The 25,830-nt window shown below is 61.9% G+C and overlaps 1 protein-coding gene across 1 annotated transcript in view; it reads right to left on the bottom strand.

Annotated features, from left to right (window-relative positions):
* Positions 1-25,830, bottom strand: part of SNX8 (sorting nexin 8) — a 33,044-nt gene that overhangs the window by 1,805 nt on the left and 5,409 nt on the right. Inside the window, exons 2-10 of the mRNA XM_040989966.1 lie at positions 12,679-12,869; positions 8,862-8,979; positions 6,332-6,453; positions 4,750-4,830; positions 4,056-4,216; positions 3,832-3,964; positions 1,860-1,928; positions 722-868; positions 456-605 (exon numbers count right to left, since the gene is read on the bottom strand). Of these exons, the coding sequence (XP_040845900.1) occupies positions 456-605; positions 722-868; positions 1,860-1,928; positions 3,832-3,964; positions 4,056-4,216; positions 4,750-4,830; positions 6,332-6,453; positions 8,862-8,979; positions 12,679-12,869 (1,172 nt within the window). The remainder of the gene's footprint in view (positions 1-455; positions 606-721; positions 869-1,859; positions 1,929-3,831; positions 3,965-4,055; positions 4,217-4,749; positions 4,831-6,331; positions 6,454-8,861; positions 8,980-12,678; positions 12,870-25,830) is intronic.

Below are 25,830 nucleotides of genomic sequence, written 5' to 3'. Positions count from 1 at the left end.
GGGGAGGTTGAGTTCCACAGCACCGTTCTTGCTGGGGGGAATACCCTGAGCCTGGGGTCCTAGTTTTGGCAAGAGAACAGATTATGCAGGTTTAAGTCCTGAGCCAGGGGCTAGGGACACACAGGCAGAAACCCCGCTCCTGGGAGGCACTTGTGGGGCACGTGGAAGCCAAGGGACCAAGGAGAAAGTTGGGCACCAAGGACTCGGTGTCCAGGGCTGAGCGTGGGCTGGGCACCAAGGACTCGGTGTCCAGGGCTGAGTATGGGCTGGGCATGCAGCCGTGTGGTGCCACCACAGCCTGGCACCTCGGGCCTGAAGGAGCCATGCGTTGTTCCCCAGCCTTGGGGCTCAGGATTCCCCATGCAGGTGCCCCCTGCCCACCCTCTCTCTGCCTACCAGGGCTGTGCATACCACAGTGGCAGCAGCCCCATCATTCCTCCAGGCCAGCAGCTCACCTCCTTGTGGCCCTGGATCTGGGAGTTGACGAAGGCTCCGAGGATGTGGGAGGTGAGGGGCAGGTAGACGTGGACCAGCTGCGTCTCCTGGTGCAGGCAGTACAGTGAGAAGTAGTTCCGCAGCTCCATGGTCTGGATCGCACTCTCCTGCTGCAAGGAGAGGAGCCTCCCTCGGTGCCTGGCCCAGCAGGCCACCCTGGCACCCACCAGGACCCCAAGCCCCGGCATGCACTTGCAGTGGGAGGGGCACACGCTGCCCTGCCTACCTCCACGATGCGCGACTCCAGCTGCTCCACGGCCTCGGGCTCGCGGCTCTGTGCCGCAGCGCTCACCTGCCGCTTCATCAGGCTGTACTTGTGCAAGGCCCGCTGCTGCTTGTGCAGCACACCCTTCTCATGTCGCTCACACAGGTCCTGTGGGCACGCTCGCCTCAGCACCTCACCTGCAGCCCGAGCCCAGCCATGCCAGGAGGGAGCTGCTGGCTGCAGGCGGTCCTGGCAGCACGGGGGCAGAGTCCTCCCAGCTGAGCGCAGAACAAGGGCCCTGGTGCCACCTGGCGTGCTCATCCAACCCTTCCCTAGCCTGGGGCGACACCCTGGGAACAAGGGCGACAGGTGCGCCCCAACTCTGCCCACTGCCCCAAGAAGGCGAGCGGCAGGACTGTGGGGCAGGAGACCCAGGAGAACGCCAGCCACAGCATCACTGCAGTGCCTGGAGCACGCCTTCCAGAACCTTCCGCACTGACACTGGGCCGGCTCTCCTGGGACTCCCCAGCTGGAGAGACTTCTCTGCCTTCCAAAGACAGCGACTCCTTGGGGCCAGAGCAGCAGTGGGAAGGCATCCCCTGCTCTGAGCTGGGACCCGTCAGCCTCCATCCTCGGGCCAGGCTTCAGACACCGAGGGTTAATCCTCACCTTACATGCATACTCACCTATGCTTACACACGGGTGTGCCTGCTCACAGCTGTTCACACACATGAACACACAGCTTACTCCCACATACACACCCACCTATGCTTACACACGTGCATGTTCACACACATATGAACACACAGCTTACACTCACGTGCACACTCACAGACGTGCAGGCCCATGCTAACGTGCACACCCACACGCACACCACACCTCAAGGTTTCTCCTGCACAGGCAGCGAGTCTGGTCTCAGCTGAGGGGATGGGTGCTGCTGTCATGGGCCCACGGAAGGTGCACTGGCTGTTCCTGAGCCCTGCCCTCCCCTCCAGCCCCTCTCCTGAGCCCTCCCCTCGCTCCTGGCCCCTCTCCTGAGCCCTGCCCTCACTCCTGGCCCCTCTCCTGAGCCCTCCCCTCACTCCTGGCCCCTCTCCTGAGCCCTGCCCTCACTCCTGGCCCCTCTCCTGAGCCCTGCCCTCGGTCCTGGCTGACTCACTCTGTACGACTGCAGCAGGTCCAGGAAGAGGTTCAGCTTTTCCACCACGTCGTTCTCTTCCTGTTTGCCCTACAGAGCAAAGGCGAGTGAGCCGACTGCGAACGCCGGGCTCCGTCCCCAAGCCGCTCGCAGTGCCGTGGGAGTCCCTGAGCACAACGCCAGCCCACCCATGCCACCCAGAGAAGTGTTTGGAACCCACAGCTCAGGAGGCCCGAGGCAGCTCCCCATCCCAGCAGCACTTCAAGTCCCAGCTGCTCCGCTTCTCAGCCTGCTCCCCGTGACCAGCTCAGGGCCACAGGCAGCAGCCTTGGTTCTGTCACACACAACCGCTGTGACCGGCCCTGGACGTGGGCTGTGGCTCCGGCTAGTGGGAGCCCCTCGGTCTCCCAGCAGCACCCCGGGATGCCGGGCTCCTCTGGCAGCTCTCACTGCACAGAACCCATGCAGTGCCAGCCAGGACTTGCCAGTGAAGCTTCTAGCAGTCAGCAGGTGTCCCCGGTTCCCACCCGTTTGGGTCGGGCTCCCTCCTGGCAGCACAGGGGCCTCCCTGACTGCTCACATCACCTTCCACAGGTGGCATACAAGCCCCTAGACCTTCGGAGCACACCCTTCCCATGGAGGCTGCACCACGGCCCCTCCCCTGCAGCTCCTAGCAGTGTGAGGGAAAGCAGGCAGGCACCAGGGCACCTGGGCATAGGACACCAGGGTACCAGGGCACCAAGGTACCAGGGCATGGGCACCAGGACCTCGGGGCACAGAGCATCAGGGCACAGGACACCAGGGCACCAGGGCACCAAGGCACAGGGCACCAGACCACGGGGTACCAGGTGTTCACTGTACTCGTGGGACGGCTCGGCCTCAGTGGGCTGGCAGGAGAGCCCAGCAAGGCATGTCCAAGGATTTCCAGTGAATGGCTCTTCCCCAGGTACACGATCTCCAAGCACAAAAGCCACCGAGCACACAGGCCTCCAACCAGACTGCACTGCCCCACACAGCGCGACCTCCCCACCGTGCAGTACGGACACAGCAGCCGACCTGCACTTGGGAACAGCCCGGAGTCCGTGCCCAGCACTCTCCCACACCTGCAGAACGCGTGACGCCACCCCACGTGGCCAGGGCCTGCAGCCTGTGGCCAGCGGCTACCCTAGACGAGGAGGAACAGCTCAGGAGGTAAGCCACTGACCTTGCAGGGATTAAATCTAACTCCCTGTGCTGAATTCAAGTCCACACAGCACAGCAGTCCCAGCAGGCCACCCACCTCTTGCCCCTGTCCCTGCAGATCTGGGTTTTCCCGCCCCTGGACTTGGCCAAGGACGCCACACCTGCCGTGGCCTCGGTTTCTAAAGGGAACATGTGGGCTCCAGGAGCTGAGCACAGAATTAAAAACCAAGGACTTTCCAGTGTGCAATCCCCTCACAGGCAGCGGACCAACCTCCGCCAGGGAAAGGCCCAGGCAGCCCCAGGCAGCAGCCCCAGGCAGCAGCCCCGGCCAGGCAGCGCTGGGTCCGCTTCCGCAGCAGCAGGCCACGGACAGTGGAAGCACGCATCCCTCACGTGAAGAACAGTTGTAAAACGTTCTGGCTCTCGGGCCAGCCTTCAGGCCAGGCTCCACGGGTGTGTGCAGATCGGCCCCGTATGACTGCCGTGTCCACAGCTCCCGCCACAGGCACAGGGAGGGACACTGGAAGTGCTGTGCTGCCGGGCCAGCTGCCAGGTGACAGGGAGCCCACAGCCAACAGCCGGTCTGCCTTCCGACTTCAGCACAGCCAGCCCTGGACAACTCAGAGCCCAGCTGGCTCGGGATGCTGGCTGCTGGGCGGCCACCAGGACAGCCTGGGAAGGACGCTTCCCGCCCGGGGCAAAGCCAATCACCCGCTCTGGGCTGGGAGCCCGGAGTCTCTCTGAGGGGGCAGCGCCCCATGCAATCTAGAACATTGTCTGCATAGGTGCCCACAGCCAGCCAGTACATCACCTGTCGGGCAGCCTTGTCGGCAAGCAGCGCGAACTCCACAGACAGCCCCTTCAAGGCCTGCTTCAGGGAGCCCCAGGTGCTGCTGTGCAGGGAGGCCCAGGAGGGCAGCGGGGTGGTGTCAGACCCTAGAGCACTGCAGGATGCAAAACACACGGGAGACAGTCACCTTGTGCCCGAGCCCGCCCCCGCCGAGGTGCCCGCTTTGCACCCACAGGGCCACCTGCCTCAACTCCTTCCCGAAGATGAGCAGGTCCGCAGCGTTGTCCACGGCCCTGGCCGCCATCCGCTCGGCTCGGTCACGGAGCTTGTGGAAGCTGTTGTAGATGTTACGGATCAGCTCCCTGCTGATGGCGAACTGCGCGTGGATATCGGCCGGGAGGAAGTCCTGGAGGGGAAGGGAGACGTGTCACCGCGACACCGGAAGGGCCTGGCGCCACGGCCAACCACCAGCCACACCCCAAGGCACGTTAGCCTGTGGGCCCCCTCCCCTGGGGCCAGCACCCACAGCGGGGACGCCCACACTGTTTCCACCCTGCTCCTGGGCAGGCCCAGTGCAGCTCCCTGCCACAGCCCGGAGGCAGCAGGTGTCGGCCCGGCTCCCGGCGTCCTGCACCTCCTGCGTGGGGCCTCAGCTGCAACCAACCCGACGGGCAGAGAGGAGATCCGACCGCCTGTCCTTCCCATGCTGTGTGTGTGGAGGGGGGTGAGTGTCTCCCTCTCCGTGTGGGTGAGTGTGTGTGTTTCCCTCTCCGTGTGTGTGTGCGTGCAGGTGCAGGCAGCGGCCTCGAGCCCCTCTCTGGAATGCACGTTTACGAAGCGTAAAGCAGGGCACAGCCCGAGGCACACCACAAGGTGACACAAACATGCGGTGTGGCGGCCCAGTGAGGAGGCGAGGTCAGCATCGCTGTCACACTGTACCTTGGCCCTGGCAGCCAGCTCGCAGCTCAGGAACTCGTCTCCGAGGCACTGGGCGGACCCCCTGAGCTGGCTCTGCACATCCTGCAGAGGCAAGAGACGACCAAAACCATGGCGGGACAGGGCATCAGCAGGGGCAGGACACAGCCCTCCCCCAGGGGACACAGCCCACAGGACGGCTGGCACCAGTCTGTGCCCCGGGCACGGAGCTCAACTCCACACCTTTCCGCTCCTCCTCATAAAACATGGACAGTGAGGCGGGCCTCTAGGCCAGGAATGCCGTGCCCAGGCAGGGCAGCGGCCACTGAACCCATGCTCAGGGCAGAGGACATGGGACACGGACAGACACCCCTCCACAGCAGGACACGGGACATGGACACAGACACAGACACCCCTCCACAGCAGGACACAGGACACGGGACATGGACACAGACAGACACCCCTCCACAGCAGGACACGGGACATGGACACAGACACAGACACCCCTCCACAGCAGGACACAGGACACGGGACATGGACACAGACACCGCTCCACAGCAGGACACGGGACACGGGACATGGACACAGACACAGACACCCCTCCACAGCAGGACACAGGACACGGGACATGGACACAGACAGACACCCCTCCACAGCAGGACACAGGACACGGGACATGGACACAGACACAGACACCCCTCCACAGCAGGACACAGGACACCCCCTGCACAGGACAGGGGACACAGGACACGGACACGCCTCCACAGCAGGACAGAGGGCACGGGACAGCCCTCCACAGCAGGGACCTGGGACGTGGCTCCCCCTCCAGCCTCCACAGCAGACCCAGACACCAGTACACCTTTCCCGGGGACAGTGTACTGCATGTTCCCTCCACAAGTGACCGTGACCCGTGGGAGCCTGGCATTCCCAGTACACCCCAGGGCAGAGCGAAGCCTCTGAGTGTGGAGCCACGCAGACAGGAGACAGGAAGCCCTGGCTGCAGCCGATCAAGCCGCTGGGGATTCTAGAACCTCAGAGCAGCCTCGGAGGTCAGCTGGCCAGCCCTGAGGCTACAGCGAAAGGCACGTGGAGCATGGAGCTGGTGCCCCGAGCAGGCCAGGTCACCCCTCTAGGTCCACCTGTGACCCCGTGTCTGACCCGGCCTGGACCAAGAGCACCCCAGGCCCTGCTCAAGGCCCTACCCCCACGGGGGACTCCCAGCGTGCCCAGGGCTGCCGAGGGTGCTAAGCTCAGCATGTGCGTGGCACACTGGCTCAGCGGTCTCCAGGGAAGCCCTTGACTGAGCACGGCACACAGCACCAGCCGTCATATTCCCCGTGGCTCCCTGTGCTGGGTGGCCTGCGGTAAAGGTGTCCCTGTTTGCTAATCAATCTGGAGGCGTGAGAGGCAGGCTTCCTGCACACGGTTCACCCAGCTCAAGGAGGCCCTGGCTGCACCATCGTGTCCAACCAACCAGGAGCCCCTTCAGGAGACACCTCCCACCAGGGACCCCGCATTCCTGGAGCCCAGCACCGCGGGGCCTGGGCAGGGGCTGGGCACGGGTGTGGGGCCCAGGGGAGCCTGGGGTGCGGGGGCAGGCACTTACGGGGCCGCTGAAGGAGAGGAAGAGCTTGAGCAGGACGTCCTCGCAGAGCGGAGGGTGCCGGGCCACGAGGTTGAGGAAGCGTTTCAGGGCCCTCCTGCGTTCCTCGATGAACTCCCTGTCGGCTGCAGGGCGCAGGTTAGCCACCAGCCAGCGCGCCCAGGCTCCCGCAGCAGCGGGCACCGAGTGTCCCAGCCAAGGGCCAGGGTGCGCCCTGCAGCTGGAGGTGACTGGGACAACACCGGCCACCCAGAGCCCCTCCCTCCACGCCCCCCGCACGCATGCACACGGACAGCAGCGCCTGGGCTCTGCCCCCGCCCCCGCCGTGCTAAGGTCATTCAAACCTGACCACAGTGGAACTTCACATGTCACATGGAAGCTGCCACCCTGGGAGGACGCCCACGTGCTCCAGGAAAAGCTGGCCTGCTGTGAATGCCCTCAGCACTCAGCACCAGCCACAGCGTGGGCTGGCGAATGTCCCTTGTCCCCAGCACTTCGGACCTGCGCCCTGAGTACTCCTCGTATCCTCACCGAGAAGGGAACAACTCGCTCTGCCCCGCAGTGGCCAGCCAGGCACAAACCATGTCTGCACGCTCGACACGGCAGGCTGCCTTCCCAGCCAGGACACAGGCGTCCCGGGAGGGCTGGGAAATCAGGGAAACCAAGGGGCTAGCTCTGGCTGCCAGCCCAGCACCCTCACTCAGGGCTCGGGACAGACTGTTGGGGGTGGGTGAGACCTAGGGTGGGCAACCAGGAGGAGAGAGTGCTGGGCTCTGGAACCCTGGGCAGACTCTGGGCAGGAGGGACTCCTGGGCCCCTGGGTCCTCCCAGCACCCCTAGCCAATCTGCACACAGCAGCACCAGCTACGTAATCTCCCCGGGGTGGCAGACCCGATGCCCTGCTAGACACCTCTGCAGCCATGCCACAAGGCGGCCGGGGTGCCCAAGAAGACGCCAACGGGGATACCACCGGGATTTTGCACACCTCTGCCCACAGGAGCCCTGGAGGTCCTGGTCTCTGTGCCGAGAGGAGAACAGGGGGAACCCCTTCGCTCATTCCTGGGCAGCCACAGCCCCTTGTCCACATGTGCTTCCCACGAGGGCCCCGGAACTGAAGATATCAGATCCATGACCCTCACACCCCATCACCCTCACACCATCACCCTCACACCCCATCACCCTCACACCATCACCCTCACACCCCCATCACCCTCACACCTCCCATGACCCTCACACCCCATCACCCTCACACCCCTTCACCCTCATACCATCACCCTCACACCCTTATCACCCTCACACCCCATCACCCTCACACCCCCATCACCCTCACACCCCTTCACCCTCACAGCCCCATCACCCTCACACCCCATCACCCTCACACCCCATCACCCTCACACCCCATCACCCTCATACCCCCATCACCCTCACCCCCATCACCCTCACCCCCCATCACCCTCACACCCCCATCACCCTCACACCTCCCATGACCCTCATACCCCATCACCCTCACACCCCATGACCCTCACACCCCCATCACCCTCACACCCCATCACCCTCACACCCCATCACCCTCACACCCCCATCACCCTCACACCCCCATCACCCTCACCCCCCATCACCCTCACACCATCACCCTCACACCATCACCCTCACAGCCCCATCACCCTCACAGCCCCATCACCCTCACAACTCATCACCCTCACACCCCTTCACCCTCACACCCCATCACCCTCACACCCCATCACCCTCACACCCCATCACCCTCACACCCCTTCACCCTCACACCCCATCACCCTCACACCCCATCACCCTCACACCCCATCACCCTCACACCATCACCCTCACACCATCACCCTCACACCCCATCACCCTCACACCCCCATCACCCTCACACCCCATCACCCTCACACCCCATCACCCTCACACCCCATCACCCTCACACCCCATCACCCTCACACCCCATCACCCTCACACCCCATCACCCTCACACCCCATCACCCTCACACCCCATCACCCTCACACCCCATCACCCTCACACCCCATCACCCTCACACCCCATCACCCTCACACCCCATCACCCTCACACCCCATCACCCTCACACCCCATCACCCTCACACCCCATCACCCTCACACCATCACCCTCACACCCCATCACCCTCACCCCATCACCCTCACACCCCATCACCCTCACACCCCATCACCCTCACACCATCACCCTCACACCATCACCCTCACACCCCATCACCCTCACACCCCATCACCCTCACCCCATCACCCTCACACCATCACCCTCACACCCCATCACCCTCACACCCCATCACCCTCACACCCCATCACCCTCACACTCCTCCTGTGGCAGGAATAGCCACAAGCCCAGAGCTGCCCGGCTGCAGCTTTTCCTGCCAAAGTCCTGTGGCTGGCGCCCTCCAGGACACCAGCAGGTAGCACTGGCATCGGCATTGCCCAGGAAGTGGCAGCAATGCCACCCTGGTGAGTGGGCTCACCCTGCTGGCCCTGGGCCCCCAGCTGTACCTCCCAGCATCCTCTTGGGTGGAAGGGCTGGCACCATGCGGTACGGGAACTTGTGCAGCAGCATGTCATGGAAGACCACGAAGTCGTTGTACCGTCTGTACACGGAGGACTTGAAGCGCTAAAGGAGAAGGATTAGGGGTCAGACAGGCCATCGTGAGCAGGACCACACATCCCTCCCCGAAGCCACTCTGCCTCCTGCAAAGGGTGGGACCCAGGGAACCTGCGCTGGCCAGTCCATCCGCAGGGCAGGTGCCCCCGGGACAGCAGCAGCCCACCCCAGAGCACAGGCTCAGGCAGTCCTGCTTCCCACCAAGCCCCCTGCTTCTGCGCCTGGGAAAGCAACAACAGAGGGCTCACGGCTTGAGGCCCTGCCAGAGGAAGGTCAGGATGCTGCTGCGGACTCCAGGCTGCAGCCTGGCTCAGTCCAGCCGGATGGACACTTGGTGACCCGCAGATCCGTGTCCCTCTGCCTTTCAACGGCCAGCCCATCAGTCACTGCTTGGAGTCCCTGACCCATGAGCAGGACAGGCTCAGGAGTTTTCAGAACAGGAGCCCCACAGCTCACCATGCTGGGGTTCCGACATAGCTCCTATGTACAACATGCATTGACAGGGGACCTCAAAAGGCTTGTGGCGACTAACATTACCAGAGGTTTGTTTGGTACAAGAAAGTTTTGAAATCTCGGAATACTGGGCCTGATGTGGTGGCCTAGTGGCTTGAGTACTCGCCTTGAACGCCCTGGGATCCCATATGGGCGCCGGTTCTAATCCCAGCAGCTCCACTTCCCATCTAGCTCCCTGCCTGTGGCCTGGGAAAGCAGTCAGGAACGGCCCAAAGCCTTGGGACCCTGCACCCGTGTGTGGGACACCGGAAGAGATTCCTGGCTCCTGGCTTTGGATTGGCTCAACTCTGGCCACTGCAGTCACTTGGGGAGTGAATCATGGGACAGAAGATCTTCCTCTCTGTCTCTCCTCCTCTCTGTATATCTGACTTTGCAATAAAAATAAATAAATCTTAAAAAAAAAAAAAAAAAAACACCTTTTTTTCAAAAGGCAGAATGACAGTAAGGAGCATCCATCTGCTGTTTCTCTCCCCGGGTGGCCAGAGCAGCCAGGGCCAGGCCAGAGCAGCGGCCTGGGGCCCCACGCACAGCAGCTGTGACCAAGTGCTTCCCTCAGCCCTGCCCTCCCCAGGCCCATGCCTGCTGGTTCCCTCAGCCCTGCCGGCCCCAGGCCCATGCCTGCTGGTTCCCTCAGCCCTGCCCTCCCCAGGCCCATGCCCGCTGGTTCCCTCAGCTCTGCTCGCCCCAGGCTCTGCCTGCCCCAGGCCCATGCCCGCTGGTTCCCTCAGCTCTGCTCGCCCCAGGCTCTGCCTGCCCCAGGCCCATGCCTGCTGGTTCCCTCAGCTCTGCCCGCCCTAGGCCCTGCCCGCCCCAGGCCCATGCCTGCTGGTTCCCTCAGCTCTGCCCTCCCCAGGCTGTTACACTGCCTGCTGCCTCCCAGGGGGCTGGACCAGAACTCCAAGCTGCTCACCCCAGCAGGAGGCACTGAGCCAGTGTGCAGGACATGCATCCCCACAAACCTTTGGGGTCTCTGTTACCTACAGGGGAGACCCAGACTGAGCTCCCAGCCCTTGGCCTTGGTCTGCCCTGGCCATGGCTGTCATCATCACTTGGGGACTGAACCAACAGATGGAAGATTCATCTTGGTCAGTCTCTGAGCTTTGCAAATAAAATTAAAAGAAACATATTTCTGAAATACTGAAAGTCAGGGACCATCTGCATGGCAAAAACTGCCAACAGCAAGCATGTGACCAGGCTTTGCACCCTGCAGACTGCCCATGGGAGACTCCAGGAGGCGGGATTCCGCACAGAGACAGTGAGGCCAGGTCTGCCGGGCAGGGCCTGGGGAGGGCAGGGCCTAGGGAGGGGAGGGCCCGGGGAGGGCAGGGCCCGGGAGGGGAGGGCCTGGGAGGGCAGTACCTGGGCAGGGGAGGGCAGTACCTGGGCAGAGCAAGGCCTGGGCAGGGGAGGGCCTGGGGAGGGCAGGGCCTGGGGAGGGCAGGGCCTGGGGAGGGGAGGGCCTGGGGAGGGCAGGGCCTGGGGAGGGCAGGGCCCGGGAGGGCAGTGCCTGGGCAGGACAGGGACTGAGGATGGCAGGGCCCGGGAGGGGAGGGCCTGGGAGGGCAGGGCCCAGGAGGGGAGGGCCTGGGGAGGGCAGTACCTGGGCAGGGGAGGGCAGTACCTGGGCAGAGCAAGGCCTGGGCAGGGCAGGGCCTGGGGAGGGCAGGGCTGAGGCAGCCCCTAACATGGGAAACAGGATGGATGGGTGTCTTGCAAAGGGCAATGAAGGTGCAGCAGGAACCTATACTCAGGGTTTCCCTCCCCCACTGACCACATGCTAATCAAGGGTGTCAAGTCCCCAGGTGTAGTGGGAATCTATCCTTTCCCCCTTTCCTTGATCTTTAGGTCCCTCCTTCTGTAGCGGTCACGAAGGTGCATGCATGAGGCGGAGAGAAAAGGCCCATCGTGGACAATGCAGGAAAGCAGTCCACTTTATTTATACAGAACCAGTCAAACTCCACTCAGACTTTTGATGTCACGGTCAAGTGGGTGTTTCCAAGGATAATCCTGCCGTTTGTTTCACCTTCAGCAGGATATTATCCATCCTGGCGCTGTGGTCAGGAAGTTCTCAATAGACGTCATAACCATCAGTAACACATTCCTACTACAGTCCTCATCCTACAGCTTAGTCTTGAATCAGTTAAGGGAGGAAATGCATCACAGGAGGAGGAAACTAAGGATCAGGGGTGGTCAATGGGGGCAGCCGAGACAGCATGACCTGTGAAAGGCCCTATTGCTAAGACGTTATCAGCAGCATCAACTTCCAACTCCGCAGTGGCAGACAAGGCCTAAATAGATTACGGAAATCCCACCAGGGTTGGCTGGCGTCCGTGCAGAGGGAGGCGGAGCTGCCTTCAGGCGCACGGAGAGACATCCACCGGGCCCTGCCATACAGCGGGAAGTTCCTTGCGGCCCTGCCTGCAATGGAACGATACTCTACACACCTTCGTGTCTTCCACACCCACCACACGGACCCCAGCAACCCACTTCCCATCCAGCTCCCTGCCTGTGGCCTGGGAAAGCAGTCGAGGACGGCCCCAAAGCCTTGGGACCCTGCACCCATGTGGGAGACCCGGAAGAAGTTCCTGGATCCTGGCTTCGGATCAGCATAGCATCAGCTGTTCCGGCCGCTTGGGGAGTGAATCATCGGACGGAAGAGCTTCCTCTCTGTCTCTCCTCCTCTCCGCATATCTGACTTTCCAATAAAAATAAATCTGAAAAAAAAAAAAACCTTTAAGCTAAAGTCCTCGCCTTGAACACGCCAGGATCCCACATGGGCGCCGGTTCTAATCCCGGCAGCTCTACTTCCCATCAAGCCTTGGGACCCTGCACCTGCATGGGAGACCTGGAAGAAGTTCCAGGTTCCTGGCTTCAAATCAGTGCAACTCCAACCGTTGCGGTCACTTGGGGAGTGAATCATAGGATGGAAGATTTTCCTCTGTTTCTCCTCCTCTCCGTATATCTGACTTTGTAATAAAAATAAATAAATCTTAAAAAAAAAAAAAAAGAAAGAAAGTGGAGCAGGCAGGACTTGAACCAACACCCTTAACATATGCCAGTTCAACGTAATACACCATGGTGCCAGTCCCTGGACTGTCCCTTCTAGCCTGGCAGGACGGCCCTCTCCTCAGCTTTCCGCCCCGAGCCTGTCACCCCACTGCCCCCTGCGCCCCTCCTGCCCAGCGTGCAACTCACCTGGCTGGAGACCTCGTACTCCACATGCTTCAGGAACAGGCCCTTCTTCTCGGGGATGAGCTCCACCTGCACGCTGTCCTTGGCCAGCAGGTCCTGCAGTGTGCAGGACAGCAGCAGCGGGGGCCCCTCAGGCATCTGCTTCTGCGTGTGGTCGGCGTCCCTCTGCCCGACGACCTGGGGCATTGACAAGTCTGCAGGGAAGACAGCGAGTGCCCAGTGGGAACATGGCTCCAACGGCTGCTGGCGCTGGCGCCGGAGCTCGCATGTGGACTCTGGCCACGCTGCACTCCACACACGCCGTGAGGCCGTCCCCTGCTACAGGGAGCCAGCATCCAGGCGCCGCACCTGCTCGTCAACCAACAAACACACCCGGGCCAAATCAGATCAACATGGGTCAGGAAATAAAGCGAGATGCCAGCAGATCACGTGCGGGCCCAGCCACTCCCCTTCTCGGGAGCCCACGGAAGGGGCTGCACGAAGGAAACACGCCATCACCTACGTGTCCACACAGGATCACGTGCGGGCCCAGCCGCTCCCCTTCTCGGGAGCCCACGGAAGGGGCTGCACGAAGGAAACACGCCATCACCTACGTGTCCACACAGGATCACATGCGGGCCCAGCCGCTCCCCTTCTCGGGAGCCCACGGAAGGGGCTGCACGAAGGAAACACGCCATCACCTACGTGTCCACACAGGATCACGTGCGGGCCCAGCCATTCCCCTTCTCGGGAGCCCACGGAAGGGGCTGCACGAAGGAAACACGCCATCACCTACGTGTCCACACAGGATCACGTGCGGGCCCAGCCGCTCCCCTTCTCGGGAGCCCACAGAAGGGGCTGCACGAAGGAAACACGCCATCACCTACGTGTCCACACAGGATCACGTGCGGGCCCAGCCACTCCCCTTCTCGGGAGCCCACGGAAGGGGCTGCACGAAGGAAACACGCCATCACCTACGTGTCCACACAGGATCACGTGCGGGCCCAGCCACTCCCCTTCTCGGGAGCCCACGGAAGGGGCTGCACGAAGGAAACACGCCATCACCTACGTGTCCACACAGGATCACGTGCGGGCCCAGCCACTCCCCTTCTCGGGAGCCCACGGAAGGGGCTGCACGAAGGAAACACGCCATCACCTACGTGTCCACACAGGATCACGTGCGGGCCCAGCCGCTCCCCTTCTCGGGAGCCCACGGAAGGGGCTCCACGAAGGAAACACGCCATCACCTACGTGTCCACGCACATTTCTCTCAACACACAACCACACTAACTGATGCATGCCTGTTGCCAGTGAGGGTCCCAGCCATGAGAGCCAAGGGGCTGAGCCTCATTCGGGTTCCCAGGACGTGAGCCTCAACCTTCGGGGTTCCCAGGACAAGAAGAGTCATACAGCACGAGGCACAACCACAGCAGAAAGCTGTCAGGCTTCACCGGCCGACAGCAGCCACAGCAATCAGTCAGCGTGGCTCGGGCTGCTCACGTCACTGTTCTCTGGCAGGCAGTCTCCTGGTTAAGTCCTCTGACACCCAGAATGCCCGCGGCCAGGCCAGGCTCTGCCCGACGGGTGGCAGGACCCCAACCAGGTACACCAGGCTCTGCGGCAGCAGGCAGTAGGAGTCAGAAGCCACAGCCGGGCATCGAACCCAAGCCCCCCACGGGCATCAGCTGCGAGTGCACGCCCCATTTGGTTCTTAATACATGGAGAGTTCTCGGTGGGGAGGGAAGGAGAAAGGAAACAAGAGCAAAGTGGGGGTGCCCGCTGGGGGGGTAGGTGCTGCCATGAGGACAGCAGAGCCAGGTGCTGCCATGAGGACAGCAGAGCCAGGGACCGGCCGTTGTAGCCCCAGGCTGCAGGCCCTCCATCCTCACAAGAAGCCAGGATCCCTCTTGGACAAAGCAAGGACCATTCTCATCAGGACCTCCAGTGCAAGGGTACCCACTCCAGGGCACCCGCTCCAGGGCACCCACTCCAGGGCACCCGCTGCAGGGCACACACTCCAGAGCACCCGCTCCAGGGCACCCGCTGCAGGGCGCACACTCCAGGGCACCCACTCCAGGGCACCCACTCCAGGGCACCCGCTGCAGGGCAGGTACTCCAGGGATCCACTCCTGGGCACCCACTCCAGAGCACCCACTCCAGGGCACCCATTCCAGGGCACTCGCTGCAGGGAACGCACTCCAGGGCACCCGCTGCAGGGCAAAGCAACCACGAGGCAGAGGAAGATGAACAACTCTCCTATTTGTGATTTCTCCAAGTTATAACTGCTGTAATTAAGTACAATAAACCTGAGGGAGGGGCCTGGCACTGTCGCCTGGTGGCTAAAGTCCTCACCTTGCACACACTGGGATTCAAATGTCCCAGCAGCCCTGCTTGCATCCAGCTCCCTGCTTGTGGCCTGGGAAAGCAGTTGAGGACGGCCCAGGGCCTTGGGACCCTGCACCTGTGTGGATGATCCGGAAGAGGCTGCAGGCTCCTGGCTTTGAATTGGCTCAGCTCCAGCAACTGCAGCCTCAGCTCCAGCAACTGCAGCCACTTGGGGAGTGAAGCAGCAGATGGAAGATCTTTCTCTGTCTCTTCTCTCTGTACATCTGACTTTCCAACAAAAATAGGTCTTTTTTAAGAAAAAAATTAATCCTGATGCCACAGAGGCGCAGCTGGCTGAGCAGACTGCGTGTGTACACATGGCCTCTACGTACAGGAGTGTGTGTGTGTGAGTGCATGCACATGGCCAAGTTCCCTGTGGGAGAGGGTGGCTATGTGTCTGTGCATGTGGGTGAGATACGTGTCAGAGTCTACATGCACGCATGTGAATGTGTGGAGCAATGGACATTTCTGAAAACATGTATGATTGCACATGTGGTCCTGTGTGTGAGGGTGTGTACATGTGACTGCATGTGTGGTCGTGTGTGTACATGTGACTGCATGTGTGTGAGGGTTTGAACATGAGACTGCGTGCGTGTACATGTGGTTGCATTGTGTGAGGGTGTGTACATGTGGTTGCATTGTGTGAGGGTGTGTACATGTGACTGCATGTGTGTGTGGGTGTGTACATGTGACTGCATGTGTGTGGGTGTGTACATGTGACTGCATGTGAGGGGTGTGTACATGTGACTGCATGCGTGTGAGGGTTGTACATGTGACTGCATGTGTGTACATGTGATTGCATGTGTGGGTGGGTGTGTACATGTGACTGCATGTGAGGGGTGTGTTCAGAAGCCCGTGCGTTCAAGGCCCCAGCGTGCTCAGACCACAGCTCTGCAGGCCACCTGTTCCCTAGTCACCCCAGACCCGCACCCTGGCATGTCGCTTCCAGGATTCCCTGGAGATGAGGAGCGGCCTCTGCATGACCCAACCCTGCACCTGACTTGCTGCAGCGCACACGATGGCCGGGCCCCGGGTGGATCTGCCCACCCACGGATGGGATGCCCATTCTGAGGTGCAAGCACTGCAGGGCAAGGTGATGAAACGTCGGGTCCTGAGAGTGACAGCAGACTGAGTGTGTGCATCTCACAGCACAGGTTTGCATGTGTGTGTACACCCCAGCAGTGCAGAGCAGGGCAGGGCACTGTCGTGTGTGTGTGTGTGTGTGTGTACACCCCAGCAGCGCAGGGCAGGGCAGGGCACTGTCGTGTGTGTGTGTGCACCCCAGCAGCACAGAGCAGGGCAGGGCACTGTCCTCTGTGTGTGTGTGTGTGTGTGTGTGCACCCCAGCAGCGCAGAGCAGGGCAGGGCACTGTCCTCTGTGTGTGTGTGTGTGTGTGTGTGTACACCCCAGCAGCACAGAGCAGGGCAGGGCACTGTCCTCTGTGTGTGTGTGTGTGTGTGTGCACCCCAGCAGCACAGAGCAGGGCATTGTCCTGGGTTCCTCCGTCCAGGCGGCCAGCAGTGCTGGGCTGCTGCTGCCATGCGCTGGAAGGAACCCGCCTCTCTGGGAAGAGCGAAGCCGTGCGTCTGGCACACAGGAGATGAGGGCAAACAGGAGCCGAGCAGGCCAGTGAGGAGAGGACGGCTCTGCCCAGGAACGCACACGCACATCACATGTTTGCTAGGGGATCTGGAATGAAATAAACGTGGCAGCCTCACAAGCAGTGTCAGGCATGGGGGCAGAGAACGACAACTTTAAAATGGGTGAGGGTGTGTACCCTCCTCCAAAGCTTTGCCCATGGCTGACGGACAAGCAGATACCCAACAGCCGAACCCGTGGGGCACAGCCACGGTGGCAACACGGCTCGTAGAAACTACCCCTACCCCTCTGTGTAAGAGGCAGAGCCCAGCCCCTGGGCAGGGGCCACGGGCATCCGAGGGGTGGCGAGCCACCGCAATAGACGAGCATCTGGGGGACCCAGGGACCCTCTGCAGGACCCTCGCTCTCCGCCCGCCGGCCCATCTTGGGCTTTGCCGCTAACTTCCCTCCTGAGCCCTGCTGCTCCAGCACTTCCATCCGGCTCTCAGCCACGTGACGTTCGGCAGAGAAGCCGTGTTCTTGCCGTTCCCTTGACTGCCTGCATGGGCTCCTCCAACGAGGTGAGCACACCCAGAGCTGCGTCCCCAGTCCGAGCCCAGGGCCTCCTTGGGCACCATCCCTCCGACTGCCCCATCGGCGGGCCGTGCTTGCTCGCGGCTTTGTGAGGCTTACGGCACATCTGCAGTCGGACCCTGTGCGACAGCTCGTCACGCGTGGTGCCGTGTGCAGCTCCGCAGGCCCGCACCCCGCAGGCAGGAGCAGAGGGGTGCCGGAGAGGGTGGGGCGCACTCGGTTTCTCCCAGCTTCAGGGGCTGCGGGCGGGCCCTTCCTCGGTTCCGTGGGCACGGGGCCTTCTCGCACGTGCCAGTCTCTGCACAGACCTGTCACACCGGAAGCAGGCCCTGCCCCAGACCAGCATGAACTCACCCTGCCCCCAGCACCCCGCACTGCCGCAGGTCTGGCTAGTTCCCGGGATTCCATAAGACTTTCTGGGCTCGGCAGAGGTGAGCATTTCTCAGGCAGTAGCTCCGCCTCCTCAGGCCCACCCCGCCTGCAAGCCACGAGAGGCACGTGAAATGCCACTGCAGCCCAGCCAGTGTGGAGCTGGTGCAATGGGAGTGCCACAGGCACGGCCGTGGCCGCGTCTCACCATGTGGGTACAAGAGCCCAGGCAGGCGGGCCAGCCTCTGCTGGCTTCCCAGGCACATTAACAAGAAGCTGGGTCAGAAGTGGAGCAGCTGAAACTCGAACCAGCACTCGCATGGGATGACAGCACTGCTGGCGGCAGTAGCTTAACCTGCTATGCCACACCCCCGGCCCAAGAAGCAAGTCCTTAAAGAACCCCTTAACCTCCACCTGCGGTGCTGGTATTCCATACGGGCATCGCATTGTTTCTCACTGCTCCACCCTCTCACGCAGCTCCCTGTTGACGTGCCTGTGAAAGCAGGGGAAGACGGCTCCCAGCTCTCACGTCCCTGCGCCCAGCCTGGCAGACAGGCTCCCGTTCTCACGTTCCTGCGCCCAGCCTGGCAGACAGGCTCCCGGCTCTCACGTCCCTGCGCCCAGCCTGGCAGACAGGCTCCCAGCTCTCACGTCCCTGCGCCCAGCCTGGCAGACGAACAGAAAATCCGCCAATAGCGTGTGGTCTTCTCTGTTAAGTGCACTCTGCTTTTTGTGACTTTTCCCTGGAAATCAGTCCTCCCAGGCAGCCTGCAGACCCAGTTATGACTGCCAAGCGGTCAGGCAAGAGGAGCACCCCAACTCTGACTGTTGGGGTGCTGGAAAGTAGAACTCAGGTGCCAGCCAACCCCGGAGCTCACCTCCTATAGCCGCATGGCCCTTGGCACCATCCAGCTCCCATGTTACTGCACTGGAAGACAGGCAGCCACAAGGCCATGGGGTGGGGTGGGGCGGGTGCCCCCAGAACACACAGACAGGCAGCCACACGGCCATGGGGGGGGGTGGGGCAGGTGCCCCCAGAACACACAGACAGGCCCGGTCTTCCATAGGAACGAGACTTAGTTGCATCTACTGGTAGGACGACAGCACTCTCACCAGAAAGACCCCTGCTCCAAAGGGGGTGGCCCCTGGCACCAGGCCTGGGAGACCCACCACATCCACGCAGCCCCCGAGGACACAGGACAGACGAGCACCCACCAGGAGGCCCACCATGTCCACACAGCCCCCGAGGACACAGGACAGGCAAGGGCCACCAGGAGGCCCACCACGTCCACGCAGCCCCTGAGGACACAGGACAGGCAAGGGCCACCAGGAGGCCCACCACATCCACGCAGCCCCTGAGGACACAGGACAGGCAAGGGCCACCAGGAGGCCCACCACGTCCACGCAGCCCCCGAGGACACAGGACAGACGAGCACCCACCAGGAGGCCCACCACGTCCACACAGCCCCCGAGGACACAGGACAGACGAGGGTCCACCAGGAGGCCCACCACGTCCACCCAGCCCCCAAGGACACAGGACAGACGAGGGTCCATTGGGAGACCCACCACGTCCACCCAGCCCCCAAGGACACAGGACAGACGAGCACCCACCAGGAGGCCCACCACGTCCACCCAGCCCCCAAGGACACAGGACAGACGAGCACCCACCAGGAGGCCCACCACGTCCACCCAGCCCCCAAGGACACAGGACAGACGAGCACCCACCAGGAGGCCCACCACGTCCACGCAGCCCCTGAGGACACAGGACAGACGAGCACCCACCAGGAGGCCCACCACGTCCACCCAGCCCCCGAGGACACAGGACAGACGAGCACCCACCAGGAGGCCCACCACGTCCACCCAGCCCCCAAGGACACAGGACAGACGAGCACCCACCAGGAGGCCCACCACGTCCACGCAGCCCCTGAGGACACAGGACAGACGAGCACCCACCAGGAGGCCCACCACGTCCACCCAGCCCCCGAGGACACAGGACAGACGAGCACCCACCAGGATGCCCACCACGTCCACCCAGCCCCTGAAAACACAGGACAGACGAGGGTTCAGCCAGGCCTGTGCTGAGAAGCTGCTTACCAGGGTGGGGCCTGACTCAGAGAGAAGAGAGCTGGAGCAAATCCAGCGGCAAACCCCAGGAAGTGACCTGGGACAGAATCCCCAGCACGGGTTTCCGGAGGACCTGAGCGGACCTGAGCCCCAGCCGCGCCTGCTCGTGGCTCTGCCTTTCCCTCCTGGCTCTCTGGCCCTGAAATGCCACCCCAATTCTGTGAGCCCCCTGGAGGCCAGCAGGAAGGCCCATCCTCATACACATCCCACTGCCTGAATCGCCAGCAGGCTAAACCACTGCATGTGGTGCCAGCTTCCCAAATCACAGTGCCAGTTTGAGTCCCGGGTGCTGTCTACCCAGCCCAGCTCCCTGCTAGCCCGCCCTGGGAAGGCAGCAGCTGGCACCCACGTGGGAGTCCTTGCGGAGCTCAGGCTCCTGGGTGGCTGGGACCAGACCAACCCTTGAAGTCACCTGGCAAGTGAAGGAGCAGATGAAGTGACTCTGTGTGTGTGTGTGTGTGTAAGTGAGAGAGAGAGAGAAAGTAAGCAATCTTTTCAAAGATGTATTTATTTTACTTGGAAGAATTTCAGAGAGACAGAATCTTTCATCTGCTGCTTCACTCCCAAAATGGCCGTAACAACCAGAGCCAAGCCGCTGGGAGCCAGGAGCTTCTTCCGGGTCCCCGCCTGATGCAGAGTCCCAATGGTCTGGGCTGTACTCCACTGCCTTCCCAGGCCAGCAGGGAGCTGGATGGGAAGTGGAGCAGCCAGGACATAAACTGGCGCCCACGTGGGAAGTGTAGTGGCCAGGACACAAGCTGGCGCCCACGTGGGAAGTGTAGTGGCCAGGACACAAGCTGGCGCCCACGTGGGAAGTGGAGCAGCTGGGACACGAGCCGGCGCCCACGTGGGCAGTGGAGCAGCTGGGACATGAGCCGGCGCCCACGTGGGCAGTGGAGCAGCTGGGACACGAGCCGGCACCCACATGGGATGTCAGCAGTACAGGGCAGGAAATTAGATTCAGCAGTCTCCCACATGCAGCCATCCCAGTATGGACAGCGTCTCAGGTACCTGAGACAGCAGACAGGTGCTCTGCATGGAGGAGCCGGGCACCCCAGCCAGCACTCCCCACCGTGGCCCCGTACAGCCAAACTCTACATCCTCTCGGCTTTGACTCTGTGCTCGCCAAGTCAGTCACGCACACATCGGGAAGCACCCCAGTGTCCTCGGAGGGGAAGCCCCAGGGACACGCAGACCGGGGGCAGCCCCGTGCACTCCCGGGAGCGGCCGACTGCTCTAGGAAGTATACAGCGTCCATCCCAGCAGCAGCTGGCAATGCCTGCTTTCACACTGGCACGCCTGTGGCACGTGGGGAGGCCTACAGGAGTCACGGGCACAAGACCGGGGCATGGCAAGGCACGAGACCCTGCAAACAAGTTCTCAGAACACGCAGCCGCAGTTCCTCGCACCTGAGGTCACCTGGAGGCCAGCCCCACGCCACCTGCTGCTGTGCCAGACCAGGCCCTGGCTGGGCTCCACACAAGTGGGCAGAGTGCCATTCGGGGAGGAGAGTGGACACTCGGCCTTGGTGAGCAGGGCAGTGAGGAAGAGCCCAGTGCCCTGGTTGGTCCACAGAGGACGTGATTCTCTGAGTGGGCGGCTGGCCACCCCGGGCAGCAGGGCTTGGCTGCAGAGCGTCAGAGGGAGATGTCAGAGTCACCCCAACTCCTCAGACTGCACACGCGTCACCCCACAGGGCTGTCCCAGCCAGCAGCTGCAGGGAGCCTGAGAATCTGCATTTCCAACAATGCCCAGGGCAGGGGCTGCTGCCGGGTCATGCTCAGGCCACGTGAACGCCACTCACTCACAGAAACCCGCGCAGTGGAGGCCCTCAGCAGTCAACACGGTGGGGAGGCTCCGGGAGACCCTGCTCTCGCGATGAAGAATTTCCCTAAGCGGGGCAGGTTTGTAACGCCATGGCAGGGAGGCCCACGCCTCACATTCAAGAGGCTAGGTTACACCCCACCCTGAAGCCAGCTTCCCGGCCAACCCTGCACGCCAGGCAGGGCGGGGCTCGGCTCCTGGAGACCGCACGGAGTCCCAGGCTCCCGGCCCTGCAGCTGTGTGAGGCAGCAGGTGGAAGGAGCCGTCTCCCATTCTTTCACTCTGCCTTTCAGATCCACTTGGCCAAGAGCGGGCAGGCTGTTCCCAGGAAACGGAAGCACACGTTTCCTCACCCTCATCAAGGTCATGGTCTCCGACCGGTGCCAGGGAGGCCCAGGAACACGGCCACCCTGGCAAGGAGCCGTGGGCAGAGCACCTCACGTCAGCCTGTCACGCTGATGGCACCCCAGCTCCTGAGGCTGGCGCCCCACGGACACGGCACGGTGGCCCCGCTGTCCTGCTCAGTAACACGGTATAACTAAAGCCTGAATGAAGGTTAGACACTGCAGCCCACCGACTGCCTGTCCCTGCCCATCCCCAGGAGCCATAGCAGGTTCTTCCTACACAAGGAGGCTGCAAAGTGCCAGGCAAGCTGGTTAAGGGCCCGGTGCAATGATTCAATTGGCTAATCATCCCCCTTCAAACGCCAGGATCCCTTGTGGGTGCTGGTTCACGTCCCAGCTGCTCTACTTCCCACCCAGCCTGTGGCCTGGGAAAGCAGTCAGGAACGGCCCAAAGCCTTGGGACCCTGTACCCGCGTGGGAGACCCGGAGGAGCTCCTGGTTCCTGGCTTCAGATCAGCTCAGCTCCAGCAATTGCAGCCACTTGGGGAGTGAATCCGCAGACAGAAGATCTTTCTGTCTCTCCTCCTCTCTGTATGTCTGATTTTGCAATAAAAATAACCCCCTAGCCCGTGGGGTGATCAGCTGAGTGTATCTACACAGACCCTCCTCGGGGCTCAGCCAAGCACCCGTCAGCAGACAAGGGGCAGGGCCAGCGCCTCCCCCTGTGAGCAGCACTGGCATCCAGCTCTCTGCTGAGGACAGCAGAAGTCGGCCTGAGGGCGTGAGAGGACAGCATGAGGCTCCTGCCTTCGGGCCGGCCCTGGACTGGAAATCAGGACAGTGAGCCAGGCATGACTGCTTCCCCCTCTAACTCTGTCTTCCTAATGAACAAAAAACAATAAAAAGCCCCGTGTCGGGCCCGGCAGTGTGGCCTAGCGGCTGAAGTCCTCGCCTTGAACGTGCCAGGATCCCATATGGGCGCTGGTTCTAGTCCCAGCAGCTCCACTTCCCATCCAGCTCCCTGCTTGTGGCCTGGGAAGGCAGTCGAGGAGGGCCCAAAGCCTTGGGACCCTGCACCCATGTGGGAGACCCGGAAGAAGTTCCTGGATCCTGGCTTCGGATCGGCATAGCATCGGCCGTTGTGCTCACTTGGGGAGTGAATCATCAGATGGAAGATCTTCCTCTCTGTCTCTCCTCCTCTCTGTATATCTGACTTTCCAATAAATAAATAAATCTTTAAAAAAAAAAATAGAAAAGCCGCATGTCTCCCGACCCTCCCTTGGAGCCTGCCTCAGGCTGTCTGGGGGCAGGTCCCACCTAACCCCGCCCCCCTAGAGCTGAGACACACAGTCCTTCAGGAAGCTGAGCCCCAAGTGCTGCGCAGTAACTAGTAAATGATCAGCCAGCAGCAGGACACACAGGAACACAGCCTGCTTAGAGATGCTACCAAAGCAGGCCCGGTGCAGTAGCCTAACGGCAAAAGTCCTCATCTTGCACCGGGATCCCATATGAGCACCAGTTCTAATCCTGGTGGCCCCACTTCCCATCCAGCTCCCTGTTGTGGCCTGGGAAAGCAATTGAGGAACATCCAAAGCTTTGGGATCCTGCACCCACGTGGGAGACCCGGAAAAAGCTCCTGGCTCCTGGCCTCAGACTGGCTCAGCTGCAGCAATTGCGGCCACTTGGGGAGTGAATCAATGGATGGAGGATCTTCCTCTCTGTCTCTCCTTCTCTCTATATATCTGCCTTTCCAATAAAAATATTTTATTTTTAAAAAGGAACAAAAGGGAAGGGGAAGTGAGAGGGGAGGAAGGAGTACCTGAGGAATCCCTCTGCTTCTCTCCAGTTCTTGTGAAAACAAACTGACGGACAGCTGCAGGAACGGGACAGGAAGGAGCGAGTGTGGTGCAGTGGTCGGCTGCCCCCAGGATGCCCACCTGCCCCGCAGACGGCAGCCTCTAGGCCCGGCTACCCCTGGCACACCTGCCTGCCCGGAACACAGCTGCTTCTAGGCCCATTTGCCCCACAGACAGACAACTGCTTCTAGGCCCGGCTGCCCCTGGGATGCCCGCCTGCCCCGCAGAGCGCTGCTTCTAGGCCCATCTGCCCCACAGACGGACGGCGGCTTCTAGGCCCGGCTGCCCCCAGAATGCTCATCTGCTGCTTCTAGACCCGCCTGCCCCTGGGATGCCTACCTGCCCCGCAGAGGGCTGCTTCTAGGCCCGCCTGCCCCTGGGATGCCCGCCTGCCCCGCAGAGGGCTGCTTCTAGGCCCATCTGCCCCGCAGACGGACAGCTGCTTCTAGGCCCGCCTGCCCCTGGGATGCCCGCCTGCCCCGCAGAGGGCTGCTTCTAGGCCCAGCTGCTCTGTTTTTGATCCAGCTTCTTGCCAATGTGCCTTGGCAGAGAGCAGAGTCCTTGGGCCCCCGCCACCCGTGTGGGCGACCTGGATGGAGCTAGGTTCCCGCCTTCACTTCAGCCTGGGACACATTCATTCATTCACATTCATTCTCTCTCTGCCGCCCACGGGCGAGACCTGTGCGGAGTCCTGGTTTCTGGCTTCAGCTTGCACCACATTCATGCTCTGTCACTCTTTCAAAGCTGGAAACATTTTCTTGTTTAAGAAGGAAAAAAATCAACTAGCATGGAAATCGTGCAGTTCTAGAACACAGGGACACGCAGGGACCTCTGGAGCCGAGAGCCGCGGGGCTGCAGCTCAGCAGCACTGAATCGGCTACTGAATGCCAACCGACAATTCAGCCCCAACGAGGTGGCACTTCCCTGTGCACCCGACATTCACACGGGGTGTGGCGCTGGTCATCCCCACGGTGAGGGCGGCCCCCACGGACCCCTGCAGGGGAAGCTGGCTGGATGCTCCAAGGATCACCTGTCACACCCCAGCGGGAGGGTGATCTACAAGGTGACATGAACACGCACCAAGCTGCCCAAGGCCACCAAAGACCAAGCTCCCTCCCTCGCTCACTGCCTCCTGCACTCCAGAAACACTGTGAGGACAGGCCAACTGGCTCCCTGACTGCTCTGACGGCACACAGGCCACAGCGAGGACAAGCACATCTGCTCCCCTGCCTGCGCCCAGGAACCCAAACAAGAAGCTGCAAAGGCACCGGGCACGGCCTGAGTCCGGCTCTGCCCCGTCCTGGCCACGGGGCATTGGGCACAGCCTGAGTCCGGCTCTGCCCCGTCCTGGCCACGGGGCATCGGGCATGGCCTGAGCCCGGCTCTGCCCCATCCACAGGCCTGGCCACCAGAGGCCCAGAGCAAACCACAGGCTGAAGACTGCCGGCCAGCACTGGGCCAGCACCCCTGGTTCTCATCAAAAACCAGTCTACTCCCAGTAGACTGGGACTAATGACTAATCCTCCACAGGCCACAGCATCCTGAGCCAGACAACCCCAGGGGACGCACGCTCACCCACCCACTCACGATTCCACCCACATGTCTCACATACACTCCCACTCTCCCTGACACATACTGACTCGCTCTCTCCTCTCTCTCTTCAGCAATGGGCAGCTGGTCCTTTTCAAAGAGACCACAAGGGGCAGCAGAAGACCATGGGTCTGCGAAGGACACCATGGCCCCAGCACAGGCCTGGAGACGGCCACGGCTCCAAGGATCTCCTCTGATCCCCCTCGGAGGTGGTGGGGGCAGCGGGGTACAGGGCAGAGGGGCAGCAGGGCAGCATGGCAGTGGGGCAGCAGGTCAGAGGGGCAGAAGGGGCAGTGGGGACAGCAGGGCAGCACAGCAGGGGCAGGGCAGTGGGGCAGAGGGGCAGCGGCATGGCCTGGGGAGGCCCACCCGCCCCAGCCAAGGCTGAAAGGCCCAGGGTACCCCTGCCACCCCAGGCTTGGGGAGTGGGCCTAACACGTTGGTTTCCCCAGGCTTAGAGAAGGTACTATTGTAGCCTTTGGGGAGAACTCTGGAAAAACAAACAGAGCAG

Source organism: Ochotona curzoniae, unplaced genomic scaffold, assembly GCF_017591425.1.
Source record: "Ochotona curzoniae isolate NIBS_2020 unplaced genomic scaffold, NIBS_Ocur_1.0 contig_54, whole genome shotgun sequence".
Lineage (NCBI taxonomy): Eukaryota > Metazoa > Chordata > Mammalia > Lagomorpha > Ochotonidae > Ochotona > Ochotona curzoniae.
Note: the sequence above shows the minus strand (reverse complement) of the source record. Positions and strands in the feature narration are given on the sequence as shown.